Raw genomic sequence first — 16,137 nt, 5'->3', positions numbered from 1 at the left:
TAAACACCTGGTTTCATGTGCATGTGGTGTGAAAAACAGCAATAAGTAAAGTTGAGCCAGCGTGGCAAATCTACTCCTCGAGGCAGTGCTCAGCGGTGATTATGGATTCACCTTGATGATACTCGAGGGCGCAAATCTGTCAAACATTGTTGACACCACTTGATTAAATCATATTTCTTAGTCATGTATGTGGCGTGGTCACATACTGGGCCTCTCTGATAGAATTAGAGCACAATCACGCAAGATTTTAATCTATCCGAGACACCTGTCCAAAAAAGAGAAACAAGATATTTGAAAACAACTGAAAGTTTTGGGCTCACATTCAGTTCCAGGGAAGAGTTTTCAGTCAGCGATCTTTTATTCCTATACTGTCACTATATTTAAAGCACATAAAGAACAGCTATTCAAATGCATTTTCACATGAAGGTCAAAAATGATGCTTTGACTTAGTCAGTGCTGTTGCTGTATGCACTGTAAAAAATAAATATTAATTCAGGAATGCACAGGTGGAAATCAATAAAAATCTGCAAACATTAAATAGGTTTTACACATAAAACACACATGCTGTTAATGCTGTGTAAGTCTATGTACGGTATTTGCTTCTTGAGATTTCGATTTCCTGCTTAAACTGCGTCACTCTCACATCAGGCTCCAGAGATGAAAAGCTTAACATAAATACTCGGACTGGGAAGGATTTAAAGTCCACATTTTATTAGTATCTTTTAACGCCTTCACTAACTCATCAGTTAATGGTTTATGCTTGCATGTATCCTCAGTCCTCAGCTCCATGGCCTTAGCCCAACAGAGATGTCTTCTAATGTGGATAATTTCCTTAAACTTCAAACTGTTAAGTCAAGATTGCTTTGAAAATGTTGCAGTGATGCCTGAAGGAAGGAGATTAAACTTGGCTGATGAATGCCTTTTATTTCTTTAAATGTCCTAAAGCTTGGCTTACATGAGCACTAATCACCTTACAGTGTTAATAACAGTAGCACTGTAAAGGAGATGGGAATTAATAAAACTCATATCTTGAAAGAGAAAGCCAGATCTTTTTAGCAACATTTAAATATTAAGTCTGGTTACATCATAAATGGTCCAAATTTATGACCAAAGACATGCAGTTAGTGGGGTTAGGTTAATTTGTGTTTCCAAATTGCTCACAAGTGTGAATGTGAGTGTGAATGGTTGTCGGACTCTCTGTGTCAGCCCCCCTGACAGACTTGCGACCTGCCCAAGCTTTACCCTGCCTCTCGCCCTATGGTACCTGGTATAGGCACCAGACCATCCACAACCCTGATAAGGACAAGCAGAAGAGTATGCATGCATGGATGGATGGATGTCCTCAATGGGCATGGAACCGACACTAGAGTTTAAGTATACTTATCTCAGAATAAAGCTCAATATACTGGGAAAAAAATCTTTTTTTGTCTTTTGCAGCATTTATATAAAAAAATTAAAGTGACCTGAACACACACTTTTTTCTGGAGGGGTTCTCACTGCCCGCTGTTGTTATAAATGTATTTTTATTCATTTTGTTTTTAGAGTACTTAACACCAAAAGTGTTTTTATACTGTTGTGAAGTGTTGTTGGCTGTGCAGTGTGTCTTAAATGCCGCTGGAGAACGTTCTTATATTTGGAATGGGTGAATGGGATTGGCTAGTTTGTCATGCAAATGTGTGCGCGTTTAATTATTCTATTATTTTCTTGTTGTGCATGAGCTGTAAATACACTCATTACTGTATAATTAGGGCTTATCTACAGTGTGATGAATCCTATGCATGTGTCAGCAATAAAAAAAAACTGACCAAGAATTTCTCACATGAGTGTGAAGACTTTTCGGAAATTACTTTCCTGCAATCTTGTCATGCATGAATAACAAGCATGATCACATAGCAAAGATGTCATTGAAGCTCATTTGTTCTGTTTATTTCTCCTACCACTTATGCACAACAGCTTACAGACACACATTGAAGGGCACTAAGAGGCATTAAGAGACACTTGAGAGATCCGACACACAAGAAATTCTGGGCAAACTGGACAAAATTAAGTCTTTAAGTGGAGTTAAAATGAACAACACAGAGGCTGTATACGAGATGGGATGAGCAGGCTCTGTTTACTAAGCAGAGATCCTTCAATATGTCCAGAAAATGATGGAGATTTTCTGTCAGTCTGTTGTGGTGAGTGCAGTTTACTTTGCTGCAATCTGCTCGGAGAACAGTATTGGAGCTGATGATGCCAACAGACTTAATAAACTGATCAGGATTAGCAGTGATTGGCTGGACAATGGACACTTTTGAAGCTGCGGTGCAGAAGAGGTCACGGAACAAACTGTTGTCCATCATGCATAATCTTGACCACCCACTACACCACCTAGTGGACAGGCAACAAAGCACCTTTATAACACCACTTCCTGTTCTGGTAACTGTCCACAGGGAGATCTCCGGAACTCTTTTAACCCACATTTAATCATTAATTTCACTTAACATAAGAATTTCACAAATATATGATATATAAAGTATATGTTGTCTTAAGTAATGTCTTTAAAGACAACTGAAATTAAACTGAAAAAAGACTAACATGATATTGGACATGAAGATAACTTACCACCTCTGCTTACAAAAAGAAATGCTGTGTCCCTGCCACAGTTCTGCAGGGACAGGCTGCATGTAGTCTTTCTCTGACATGTTGGACTAACGTGATGTATGCTGATCCAATCCGGTTATCTGACAACACAATTTTCTGGCTGCTTCACCAGCTGGATGCCTTCCATTATTGAGGTTTGCCTAATAGCAGACTAAAATACTGGTCAGCCAGACACTGATTGACAGATGCATTAATACAGACCAGACTGTGCATGATTATTATAGTGAAGATCTGCATAACTAAATCATTATAGTGCTGCACATGAGCATATTATTGCATGTGAAATACCTTTAATATCTTACAAACGGTTTGCCTGTTGAGACCAAGAAAGAGCATTTACGACTGAAGCTGATAATAGTTTTTAAAACTGAATAAAACCATCTGACGCTTGGAGATTTACCAAACTGAACAAAATCACTTCAGCACTTGGTAATTGCAATTTTAAGAGCACATGGTTTACTATAAGAGTTAAGACATACTAAGTTTAAAGATCACAAAACCAACCTTCCAGAATTTAGCGATATCTTTTATTTAGAAAAATAAATAAAAACAACACAAAACATTTTATACAAAGAAAACAAAATTACCTTCACTTCATCAAAGCAGATTTTAAAGTCAACATATTTATAATATTTACATTTTTCATGTCATAATATTTCAAATATGCATTTTTTATACATTCATTAACAGATACTACAAGACAAATGAGCAATAATGAAAACAGATTTTAAAAAGTGTTGCATTTTTAGCTAAGATTTGAATCCGCAATACATTATTTGACAGAAATGACACCAAGAGTTTATGCTGAGGCATGAAGAAAACTATGGTTTTTACAATCATAGTCAATGATGCAGCAACCTGAGGACTCTCAAAAGGAACTGGACACGTACGGAGGTGGACAAACAGTGTTGTATTTGTTCAAGCTGATTATGAGATAACAGAGCTAAACTAAAGTGAACTAAACATGTTTAGGGGAAAAATCATTTCACAAACTGTCACCTATACATCTATATGTTAAATTATGGCGTCTGGGTCGATGCAAAATACACTAGGACATCCAGTACACATGCAAACACACTCATACTGTGTTGTTGGGTGACCTGCTGTTCTGTTGTCACCCATTTGTGACCTGCTGAGTATGATCTGTATTGTTTGATGTCACCATGAATGGAAAAATCAATGACAAAGGGACTCTTCTCTTCTGTCCTGTTACATGTGTGTATATGTGTGTCTGATTGCCAAGTCTAGAAACATGTCAAATTAAAGTTTTGTTACTTGTTTTTTAATGTTAAGTCAGATAAAGATGGAATCAATGGTACAAATCCAGCATTTGCATTTTAATTTGTTTTTTAATTAATCAGTTTCTAATTTAATCCTTCTAAGGCCATGTCCTTGTGTGCAATCAGATGGGTTCCAGCACTCCTGCTACATTCTTTCCCCAGAAATCAAATTTTGACAGCCTCGAGACAGCAGATTTCAACTAAACTAAACTAGCTATCATGTGGAGAAGGTTGCCATTTATATAGTGCTTTTTAAGTTTCACTAACCACTCAAAGCACTTTACACTACAAGCCACATTCAACTTTTCAGACTTGGTTGTACACCCCAAATGACTTTGTGGTTGCTAGCAATTGTTAGGTGAAATAAATTGTTAAGAGGGTTTTGCTTGAATAAAAACCTCCTTGTTGCTGCTTTGCGCTGATTTGCCTGCAAACACTTGCTAACTAACAACCATGTGGCAGTGAACCGTATAATGCAAACGAGAAACAAAGAATTCATCTTCATCTTCAAAGTTAAAGCTGTGCCTTACTGTTGAAATCAACATGTTTCAAAAGTTACAACTTTGACTTAAAACTGCTAGCAGTTCCTAGGAGGTTTTCTTGCAGTACCATATATCTCTTTTCAACCAGTTTCACTTAACTGGTATAAAAGTAGGTAGGTATTCTCTAAACTGGCAAGTATTTGCCAGTTTAGAGAATACTTATTTTGCTCTTCCATTGATTGCCAAACAGTTGTTAGCCAGTTTCTTGGCCTGAGGCCTAACTCAGCAGATTTGGCTTTTTGTGAACTTGTGTTGTTCAAAGTGAAATTTAATTTGAATAATAGAAGTGGTTAACTAGTTAGTGTGGGCATACAAAAATTGCATAGAGCAATCTAAAAATAGCAGAAGTGCTCAAAGCCATCCATTGGTGCTCAAGGGGGATGACCTTGAAGTGGAATATTGGTGGGTGTGGGCGAGGTTTTCGATTTTGATTAGTCACAAAAAATGCTTTAATCTTCATAGGTGGATTCCTAACTGTGGAGGACCTTTGTATATCTTTTTTTACACTTTTCATTAAAGTTTTGTACTTTGTTTCTGTCATTCTGAAATTTCAGCGGGTTTCAACACATAGAGCTTTCCAGAAAACACTGTGTGGGTACAGATGGAGCAGGACCTGAACACTACAATTTTAACGTGACTTAAATAGGTAAAGTGTTGTTTCTGAGTGAGATCAGTAGTGCGCCCAGTTTTTCCACATAATCAGCAGTCATTTTATTCAGTTTTAATATACAAAATGTCTGGTTCATTATTTATACTAGATACATCATTTAGAGTACATTCTTTAATCGGCAAACACTGTAAAAGAAAAACAAAATCTCTGATTCTATATTATTGTAGAAGCAGGTTGGTTTGAAAACATGCTTTTCATTTGCATTAATAGGTTTTTAATTCAAAAGTAGGATTCGGACACTTTTCGGTAGCTACGCATTAACATAAACACTATGCACAAAATAAAATCTCAACATTTTTTAAAACTTTCAGTTGTAACACCCCAGAATAAACTGATGACATCAGCAGCCATTCAACTTCTGTATGTAAAGATAAAGAATATTCACATTTCACTTTGAAATTGAAATAATTCAGAAAGAACATCTCCGTTTATGGCAAATCTCACAAAGTATGACCAGAAAGCATGTCTAGAAAGGTCAGGTGTGATCCAAGTGCGACTCCACCTTTCACATTTTGTGTTTAAGGCTAGTTTGCTTACAGTTGAGGTAAACAATCTCCAGCCACCATGATATGTCAGAAATGACAAAATCCAAATGAGTGCAAACACATGCATACATTTACTGGGCACACACGCACACATACTTGTACAGAGCATGCATAAAAACAATGCTATGGTCCACAGTTATCATAACCTGCATTGGGGGGAAATACTGAAGCATACATACGCACACTTTCGCACGCTTTCACTCCTCTCTGGCTGTTCATGGTAAAGCTGTTGTCTCCAGCATGGCTATGTCAAGGGTCTCCTTGGCAACTGGGCTGTGACTTTTGGTCAATTTGAAGTTGCCATGGTAACCTGGGGGACTGTGCAATATTGACGGGCTGGATATGGAGGTGACGATGACAGACGATGTGGTCTTGCACACAGTCCTTGGCCCTGACTCCCTCATGACATTGTCCAGCTGTGCAGACAGAGAGCGAGAGACAGGAAGAGGTGTTCAGGTGTTCACGTATTATCATTCCCATTGTCAGTCAGTGGTTGGAAATTTGAATAAAGGAATGAAACAGAGAGTTGCTAGTTAAGAAAGCACAGAATAAAATGTTATCAGATGTTTGTCCAGTTTACATTAACGCAGCTCTTTTCCACTTAATCTGCTAGAGCAACAGCTGATCAAAGGAATTGATTGGATAGATTGATGAATGGCTTTCTGACAGAGCCCTTAATGAAGTTTGATAATTTAACTTGGTCAACCTCACGAAATCAATAGTTCTTCTCTAGAGGTACAAAGTACTGTAGCTGAGTATATTTAAGTATAATTGTGCTTTTGTATAGGAAGTGCACACTATTACTAAAAAGAAATCAATGGGAGAATTTTGTAATACTAAAGATAGCAGTTGTCTTTTTCCTGTTCCAAGCAATAGCCCCACCAGGAGCACAATAGAGGTTCAGAGCAGTTATAGCTCTTGATTTGATTAGATCTTTTAATTTGTTGTAGTTGCACACCATAAGTGGGGGAAACAATGTTTCAATCCTGTGTGTGTACTGTAGATACTGCAGAATTGACAATTGAGTAGACCTGTATGGACTTACAAACTAGACTTGTTTTTTTATTCAGTATTATCTGAAGAGCGGGACGGGGCTCATAAAATCATCAGGAAAGTGTTTTCAGAAAATAGGGCAGTTGACCCACAGGGGCATATTCACACACTAAAGGTAATTATGGAGTCCCACAGGGTTCTGTGTGAGGATCAGTTCTGTTTGCATTCTAAATGCTTATCTTAGGCAGTGTCATTCAAAGGCATTACAATGCAGATGTAACCCAGCTTTACCTATCCATGAACTCAGAAAACACACACTAATTAATTAAACTGTTTCAGAGACCTCTAATGGCCTCAAATTTCCTGCTTCTAAATTCAGATGAAACTAAGGTTATTGCACTTGGCCCTAAAAAACTTAGAGATATCATGTCTAACCAGATACTTGTTCTGGATGGCATTACCTTGGGCTCCAATAACATTGCAAGGAAAAACTAGTTCATGCATTTGTTTCTGCTAGGCTGGACTACTGTAATCCGTTATTATCCGGCTGTGCTGAAAAACTCCCTGAAAAGCCTTCAGTTGATCAAAACTGCTGCAGCAAGAGTACTGACAGGGAGAGAGAGGTACTTTCACCCACATTGTCTTGTCTTCCCTGACTCCCTATTACATCCAGAATGTATTTTAAAGTCCTTCTCCTCGTATATAAGGAATAATCAGGCTCCATCTTATCTTAAAGACCTCATTGTATCACATCACCCCAACAGAGCACTTTGCTCCCAGACTACTGGCTTTTTTGTGATTCCTAGGGCATTTAAAAGTAGAATAGGAGGCATAGCCTTCAGCTTTCAGTTCACGCTTTGGATTCAGGAGACAAAAAGCCTCTCTACTTTTAAGAAAGTTTTAAAACTTTGATTTTTGATATAGCTTATAGTTAGAACTGGATCAGGTAACCCTTAATCTTCACTCAGTTATGCTGCATTAGGCTTTGGCTGCTGGGAGCTTTCCATGATGCACAGAGTGTTTCTTCTTCATCCAATTCTTTTGTTTTCTATGTGTTTATAACCCTCTGTGCATTTTCACAGCATATCTTTTGTTCTGTCTTCCTCTCCTCACCCCTAAAAGGGTCATGGCAGATTATTGCCCATCCTTGAGTCTGCTGGAGGATTATTCCTTTTAAAAGTGAGTTTTTCTTTCCCACTGTCACCAAGTGCTTTAGCATAGGGGTTCGTTTGATTCTTAGGAGTTTCTCAGTATTATTGTAGGGTCTTTGCCTGACAATATAAAGAGCCTTGAAGTAAATGAATTGAATCGAATATTTATAATTCTCATAGTAGTAGTATTTTTTTCTTTTTTCACTTTCTCTACTGTATCCATAAAATTTGTTAATGGTTAAACGGATACAAAATTAGCAGGATTTTGGAGGAACAAGTCACTCTATTTTTACTTTCACTTTGATAGGATAGATATGATTCAGGGGAAAAAAAGTTGTTACATTGTCCAAATGCAGTATAAATGCCAAAGGGTGCCTTACTTTTGACCAAATAGTTGTATTGGACACCTACAACATGAGAAAGGGCTAAATACACTCAAATTACACTACATGTAACAAGTAAATCATTTTAGACATTTTATATACTTTACGTTGTAAAGTTGCCATTGAAAAATTTTGCTGTGAAAGTAATTCAGTAACTTGTTCAAACTCAGGTTGTTCTTGGCAATATTTTTTCATCTTCATCTTTATGAACTACAAGTGCTAATAATATGAAAATATGACTTATTTTTATGTTATATTCTAATTATAGGTTTGGGTGTGGATAGTAAGAGAAAGGTTGACAAGAAGCACCCTTCATGCCTTTGATATTCTACAAGGTTTGATTAATAAAGCAGCGTCAGAGCAGCAGAAAATGAATTAACCATGAATGGACAGAAAGCACGGCTAATTAGATCTCCTAGACTCGGCAAAAGAAAACATTTCTAAAGATATTTGCCAATCATTTTAAATTACTGTCCTCTTATTTTAAGTTATTGGCCTATTCAGCTACACAGTCAGCCTTTTAAACTAAACCTAAAAAAAAATTAGTGCAGACAATTGGGAAAGACTGATAGAAAATATTATTTAAATGTTAAAGTGGTGACAAAAAATCAAACTACTGCCAACAAACCTTCTTCTCTGCACATATTTTGACTCATCATAGCAGGAAAAACACAAGTGGTGCTATGTTAATGATAACACTGTTCTATTAAGTCAGACTCTCATCAGTGAACCACTATGTACCATTACCATCCCCTTATTTAGCTCATCTAAATGGAATACAGCCATCATTAACGGCATTGATTATCCTTACGGTTTTCCTCCTTTTCCATATAATTTACAAACGTGCAGTGAAAAAATACCCTAGCCTATATCATACCTGTGTAAACCAACAATTTTCCAATGCATAGATCATAAATGTTAAAATATGTAAATATATTAAAAAATCCATAAACACAGCAAATACAATGATTTGCATTTATTGGAAAGAAAAGTAGCTCTGTTTTATGTACACCAAATGTCATTCCTTTTAAGTAACCCAAAACTAATTATTACATGGATGCACAGTTATGCAGAAGTTAGCAATGTTTCCTTTTCATCCCAGTGGGATTTGAACCTCCAGCTGGGTTAAAGATTTTCTGTGTTCTCTGCCAAGCAGGAGGTTGTGCATCCACCTGTGCATGAGTGGGTTTTCCCCCATAAACCAAAGACGTGGATGTTAGGTAACTTGTTGATGTCTCTCTGATAGAGTGACGTACTGTTTTCCTCCTCTTTACCAGCCTCAGCTTCAGCCTCAGTTTGACACAAGCTGGATAAGGGATCGATGGATGGACCATTAGAGCTATTTTGGTGATCACATGACCATGAGCTTAACATAACACAGTCATCCACAATCTTTGTACCAATATGTGCCATTTGCTTTCAGCTAGTCTACACTGTAACTACAGTGAAATTAGGACACAACTGCCCCTCTGCATTGTTAACTGAAACACTGGCCAAGATTTATTTTTTCAAAGCCTGATTCAAAGATTTCCGAATCCTGGATTTCTGTGAAGAGAGCATTCATTCTCATTACAAAATGAGCAGAGGTTAATGGAAATAGACTGACATTTAGTCTTACTGACCTGTCAGAGGTCTTTGGAGTGCAATACACATTTACCCACACAGGACTTTGGTCTACCCACTTGATCTACCTTACATCCATAGCAATTTAGAATCACCAATTAACCCAACTGACCAAAGCACGAAATAGACCCAGCCAGCCAGGAAATTACTAGAACCTTTTTGATGCAAAGACACAGCCCAAGAGAGAAGCTGAAATTAGAGGCGGAGCGATACCTCCTAATTAGCCAGTGAGCTTTTCACTTTAAGGACCCATAATAACCTTTGTTGTAAACAGTAAATGAACTGGTTCTTATATACTTTGCTACTCTGCTTGAAAAAACTCAAAGCACTTTAGACAAAATGCCTCATAATTGTTTTTATCGGCCACTCACACACAGTTGCTGATCAACAGTTTAGAGTTCAGATCTCATACTTAAGCATGCACACTGAACCACTGGAGCAGGGATCGAACCACCAACCTTCTGATTAGTAGATCATCTCCTGAGCTAGACCCACCCCACTTGTGACAATTGTACAATCACTGTGAAGCATATGGCTACAGCAGGGAACGCTACTGTAATAAACCATGTAGTATATAGATGGCTGTTTAAGTATTATAGCTAGCCAAATGTTGTGCATAATGCGTCTCTTGTCCTCCCCCTCATTACTGTAGAGTTGGCCTAAATGGTGAAGGTTACTTGTTGAGAGGTCAGGCTAAAACACAAAGCGTTAAATCAAAATTTAAAAAAATTAAATTAAATCAAAGTTATTGAGCAAGAAGTGGCATCTCATTCAACAGCAACGAACACTGAAAACTCCTTGAACAAGGTTAACTTGTGCATAAACACTGGCACTGGCAGGAATGTCATTTTATGGTTTAATCTGTGTATGTTCATACATTCAAACAATGTTAAGTGAAATACAGTTATGCTGAAGTAACTTAATATGAACAGAAAAATACATCTGTTGCAACAAATCTATTCAGCCCCACGATGAAAAAGAAAATTTAAAACCATTACTTCTTCTGTAGGAATTAGAAAAGTAAGTGTCAGTCAGGCGCTGTTAATCAGTTGTACACAACTAATTGATCATCAGTGTGAACACCTCTATAGCAGCTGAAGTTTTAGCAGTTTGCATGTCTGGAACATTCAGACCAGTGGATATGCAATTCAATGCTCAGAGAAAGATAATCTCAGACTCAGTTAGCGTGTGAAATGTTCAAGTCCATAACAGTACAATTAGAAAGACTGAAAAAGTATGTCTTGTTTGGAAGAACTGCCAAAAGTAATATCTTTTCTCTAGAAAGAAAGCAGCACAGCTTAGGTCAGCTGAGAGTTTTTTGAACAATGTCCTTTGCACAGATGAGACCAAAGTGGGCGTGTTTAACCAAAATACACAGCGCAACATTTCGCAAAACCCCAAAACAGCATATCAGCAATAACACCTCATACCAACTGTTATGCACGGTACTGAAGGAGTGGTCTTGTTTTACAGCCACAGGACTTGAGCACCTTGCAGTCGTTGAGTCCACCACGGACTCCTCTGCATACCAAAGCATATCAAATGTAAGTCTATCTCTCTGACAGCTAAAGCTTGGCCCAATCAAAGTCCAGAACTTAAAACGACTGAAATGTTGTGGCAGGACATTAAGAGAGTTGTGGATGAATGCCCACAAACCTCAATGAACTAAAGCAATGCTGGAAAGAAGAGGGGGCCAAAATTCCTCCACAACAATGTGAAAAACCAAATTACTAATACAAAATAATGATTACTTCAAGTTATTGCTGCTAATGGCAATTGCACCGGCTACTGAATCATGTAGTGAAAAGTTTACAAGTAGACAAAAGAAAACTGTACATTTACTAATCACTGTACTGAACTGCTGAATGCCAGTCTGACAGATCACCAGACCATCACAGGAACAACACAGAGACTGTTAATTCACAAATCCATACCTACAGCCTAGAACCTCAATTAACCTAACATGGGAAAAAACGATCCAGGCACAGGGAGAACATGCAGCACTGTTATGCATTTTCAGCTCATAAGTACTTGTGCTTGTAACAACATACAGACTTAATCTCATGAAAGCAACTGATGTGTTGACTGGATCCTTTTCCCATTGATAGCCACTGGTCTAATCTGACATCAAATACAAACACAATAATGATTTCCAGGAGCACAAAAGAGTATGAAAGCAGCCCAAAGCCATGATACACAAAAACATCCTCACTGTGTCTTGTCCTTGTTGCAGCAACATGAAAAGCTAATGTGATGTAAGAGGAAAGGAATCTTGGTAAAGTGAAATAATTTAGCAGAGTATGTATCAAGATTTTTCAATATAATGTGGAAAATGTTTAATAAAAAACACGAAGATTTGCTTTTTTTGTTATGTTGGCAGGAATCCACTGCCCTGAGAATGTGCTTCATACTGTAGTACTTGAGTTTGAAATTTGTGATAAACCAAATTAATAGCTGGACACAAACCATAATGGACGAAAGTACACATGCTAGAAAAAACAACATTAAAAAATAAAGGTGAATTAATGATTGGTACTATATGATGTTGTTACAGTTATTCTGAGAGGATGGATAAAGAACATTTCTAGAAGTTTTTGGATCATGGAGGTCATATATGTATGTTTAATGTACACAGATTCTATTTATTAGTAGAAAAAAACGATTTACTACATGTGTGGCAAAAAGAAAAAGGGTGATTGGTGGATTCTTACAGAAGCTGGCAGATTGCTGGTTGGCTGCAGACTGATGTCCGACATGGAGATGCCTTCAGGTTCTGTCAGAGCCTGAAGAGTGTGCACATAAACACAGCCATTTATTATCAGTTATACTCACAACAGCTTTTGTGCTATTTGGGCCTTCTGGTAACTTTTACTGAATCCAGACCCGTCCCAAAAAAGGAGGAAAACATGAGGATCGTTCCCTCTCAAATCAGCAAATTATTAGAACGTCTTCTAATTAAGCAGCTCCAATTGCATAAAAAAGTTTTAAAGTCGGTCTACATATTGGTATATAAAACCAGAATTGCAAATATTCAAACCACTGGTAAAATATATTTTTAAAATGGTCAACCCACTTTCAGACCATTTTTTTGCACACTGAAAATGAATAACACAAAAACGATCACAGATAAATTCCTAAAATTTTCACTGGTCTTTCTTGCCATGAATATTGAATCAGGATCTGTAATTTGAGACAGATACATAAAATAATCTACAAGTATTAGCTCGTTAAAATATGAACAAAAAGGCCATCACTCCTACAATTTAACATATTTGTGCACACACACTAAACTATTATTCTTATTTAGAATTTCTGAATATTTGTCTTTATAACATGTGAAAACATTATATTTCACAACAATGCAAAAAAGAAACTTCTTTTTTTTTATTTTCAAGATTTCACATCATTCAAATTTTCTGCTTCACCGTCTCTGATTTGCAAAAAAAAAAATGGTCTAAAGTTTGGACATATATAATGATTGCTATGAAACTTTAGCTTCATATATCATAGATGATATATGAAGCTAATACACACACACACACACACACACACACACACACACACACACATATATATATATATATATATATATATATATATATATATACACACACACACACATATATATATGTATATATATAATGCCCTTTGAAATCTGAATCAGTGTGTCATCAGAATGTCTCAAAAACTATTAAAAACCCTGTAATTTTCAATGCTCTTTCTCACCATCAAAATTAATCCACATCTTTAATTTGAGCTGGATGCTCATGATGTCTCAGTAAAACAGCAGGTTGGCTAGCTCAATAGGAGAATGGAAGAAATAGTTCAGTCTTTATACGTATCTGTTCAAAGTAGTCGCTTACTTAAATTTTATTATGTTGACTGATGCTAGGCTAAATAACAGGACCTTGTTTAATTCAGTGCAGTTTAACAGCACCACAAACTATATCAACAAAAATGATCGTACAGCTAAAATGCTAGCCCTCTTAAACACTCTCATAAATTGAAATTGACAGTCATGATGACTGTGTATAGGTAACAGTCTGAGTGTATATGTCATGTAAACATGTATAAAAACTACTGACTAAAGATGGAGGTAGCAGTCAGGGGCTTTCTTCCACTGCCAACAAGTGCAGTACTTGTAGTAGTAGTAGCAGCACGGGGCCACATCATGCAAACTATGGATTAAGTCTGAAAGTCCCAGATTACCGGATTAGTCTTTGCACCCTCTCTATCAGAGTCCTCAGTGAAGCTGACCTGCATGGCGGTTTGCCTGCATGTGTGTGTTTGCATCACGCATACATGTGGATTGCTTGTATTATTTTTATTCCTGTGAACTAAGATGATTAGAGGGAGACGGAAATGCTCCATATACTGCATGTCCCACATAAAAAGACCTGTCGCTATCACTGGCCTGTCATGAGGCTATTTTTCGGGTTTTTATGAAACAAATAAAATGTCTGGGTGACACTTGACACAAGAATGTGAGACGATACTGAGGAATTATTCAGAAAGAGCTGTTAAATAATAAATTGTTGTTAATTAGCTTCTGAACATGTCAGAATTGAGAGGTTTATCATTTTTTTCCTACACCAGCCAATGAGCCATTAATTTCTAAAAACTAAAAATTAATTAATTTTAATTAAAAATGGTTTAAAATGGTGTATGAGTTAAAATATAGATTTTCATGATGATTCAATTACATGGTGGTTTCAGTTGCAACACTGGGTAACACAGGACAATGGAAGCTCTCAGTTTAAGGAGGTCTTGTGCATGTGAGTGCATTAAGAGTGATCAATCATAAAAAGATCAGTTGGCTTCTGCCACTTAATTGCCAAAAGCTAGAACAATCACTGGCAGCTGGTGTGGATGGCCTCCAGTACCAGAAACTATTACACACCTGGTAACTTCTGTGTACGCTGGGTTTCTTAGTTTGTGAACACTACCATGCAAAATTATCTGCTCGTGTTCAAATTTTATTGCACAAATTTTATGACATTACTTTAATATCCTAAACAACATAAATGCAAATTAAACACATGTGTGATGCTTGAAAGAGCTGATAAAGTAACTAAGTCGATAAAGCTTAAATTATAGATGTGATATGAATGAAAACTAATGGTGGGCTTATTTTTAAGATACTCGACAGCCAATTTCACTTGCCGTCAGCAACTTCTGTCATTTTTAGTTAGGTCACAGTCAGCTAAAAATGACAAACTGCCATTGCATGCTGATCTTGACTAATAAAAGACAGAGAGAGAGGGGGGGAGAAAAAGGCTTACAGAACTGTGATTGTCTGGTGGGGAGGCTCAGGACAAGTACTTGAGGTCACATGTGGGTTAGCGCAAATTACTCATAAACTGTGGATTTTGAGCTGTCTGTCAAAGGATGTGTGAATGGCATTGTGAGGGCCGCTTTATGCTGTCTGTCCACATCAGAAACCCAAAGTGTTTATGGAAGTTCCAGGCTGACATGTTCAAAGGCACAGAGAAAGGCAGGGTTTTATAGAGAGGAGGAGATGCAATAGTTTTTGAAAATGGTAACAAAACCACTTATTTGCAGATCATAGCTTCAGGGATCCATTCCCAGTTCTGCAATCGTTCACATAACAAAGGCATCAACATTTGACTCCTTTCATACTTTCCCACAGCTATGTCGTTCCCTAGATTGAATTAGAGCATAAAACCAATATGATGACAATACAAGTATTCCCCCATGTACAAGAGAGATGGACATATGCTAACAAATGAAGGGTGTGTTGAGAAGATAGTAGGGGTGCTTCGAGGATGGAGGAAAGATGCAGAGGATTAATAATGTACTAGTGACAATCTTCCAAAATAAAGGTGATATGACCAGAAGGGAAAGGATTAGAAATGGGTATGTCAGAGGAAGTTAGAGTTAGAGATGGTTTGGACATGTGCAGAGGAGGGATCGTGGATATATTGGGCAAAGGATGTTGAAGATGGAGCTCTCCAGCAGCAGAGGAAGAGGAAGACCACAGAGAAGATTCATGGATGCAGTGAAGGTAGGGTTAACAGGGATATGACAGGATGGAAGCAGACGGTCTGCTGTGGTGACCCCTAAAGGAAGCAGCCAATAAATAAAAAGGAGGAGAAGAAGAAGAGGATGCTAGGCATGTTTCACTTCTTTAAACCATGGTGGTATAACTGAGTCGTGACCTGGGTACTCGCATGTGTGCTTTTTTATGATGGTGGTTTATGCTCCTTGACAGTTTATTACTCACAAACAGATCGACTTACAGTATGTAACTATGACAACCACATGGATTGACCCACAGGTGACTTCC

At 37.4% G+C, this 16,137-nt stretch overlaps 1 protein-coding gene across 2 annotated transcripts in view; it reads right to left on the bottom strand.

The window, feature by feature from the left end:
* Window positions 1-3,148: 3,148 nt before the first annotated feature.
* The window catches only part of LOC146512481 (melanopsin-A-like), a 35,008-nt gene continuing 22,019 nt past the window's right edge, over window positions 3,149-16,137 (bottom strand). The window contains exons 10-11 of one of the 2 annotated variants that reach the window (XM_085171269.1): window positions 12,542-12,613; window positions 3,149-6,096 (exon numbers count right to left, since the gene is read on the bottom strand). In XM_085171269.1, coding sequence (XP_085027395.1) covers window positions 5,896-6,096; window positions 12,542-12,613 — 273 coding nt within the window. In that variant the 3' untranslated portion in view covers window positions 3,149-5,895. Of the gene's footprint in view, window positions 7,455-7,527; window positions 12,614-16,137 lie in introns of both variants that reach the window. The other variant, XR_014875833.1, reaches the window with a different exon arrangement.

Source organism: Neolamprologus multifasciatus, chromosome 8 (genome assembly GCF_963576455.1).
Source record: "Neolamprologus multifasciatus chromosome 8, fNeoMul1.2, whole genome shotgun sequence".
Classification (NCBI taxonomy): domain Eukaryota; kingdom Metazoa; phylum Chordata; class Actinopteri; order Cichliformes; family Cichlidae; genus Neolamprologus; species Neolamprologus multifasciatus.
The sequence above is the reverse complement of the archived record's forward strand: the minus strand, read 5'-3'. Positions and strand labels throughout refer to the sequence as shown.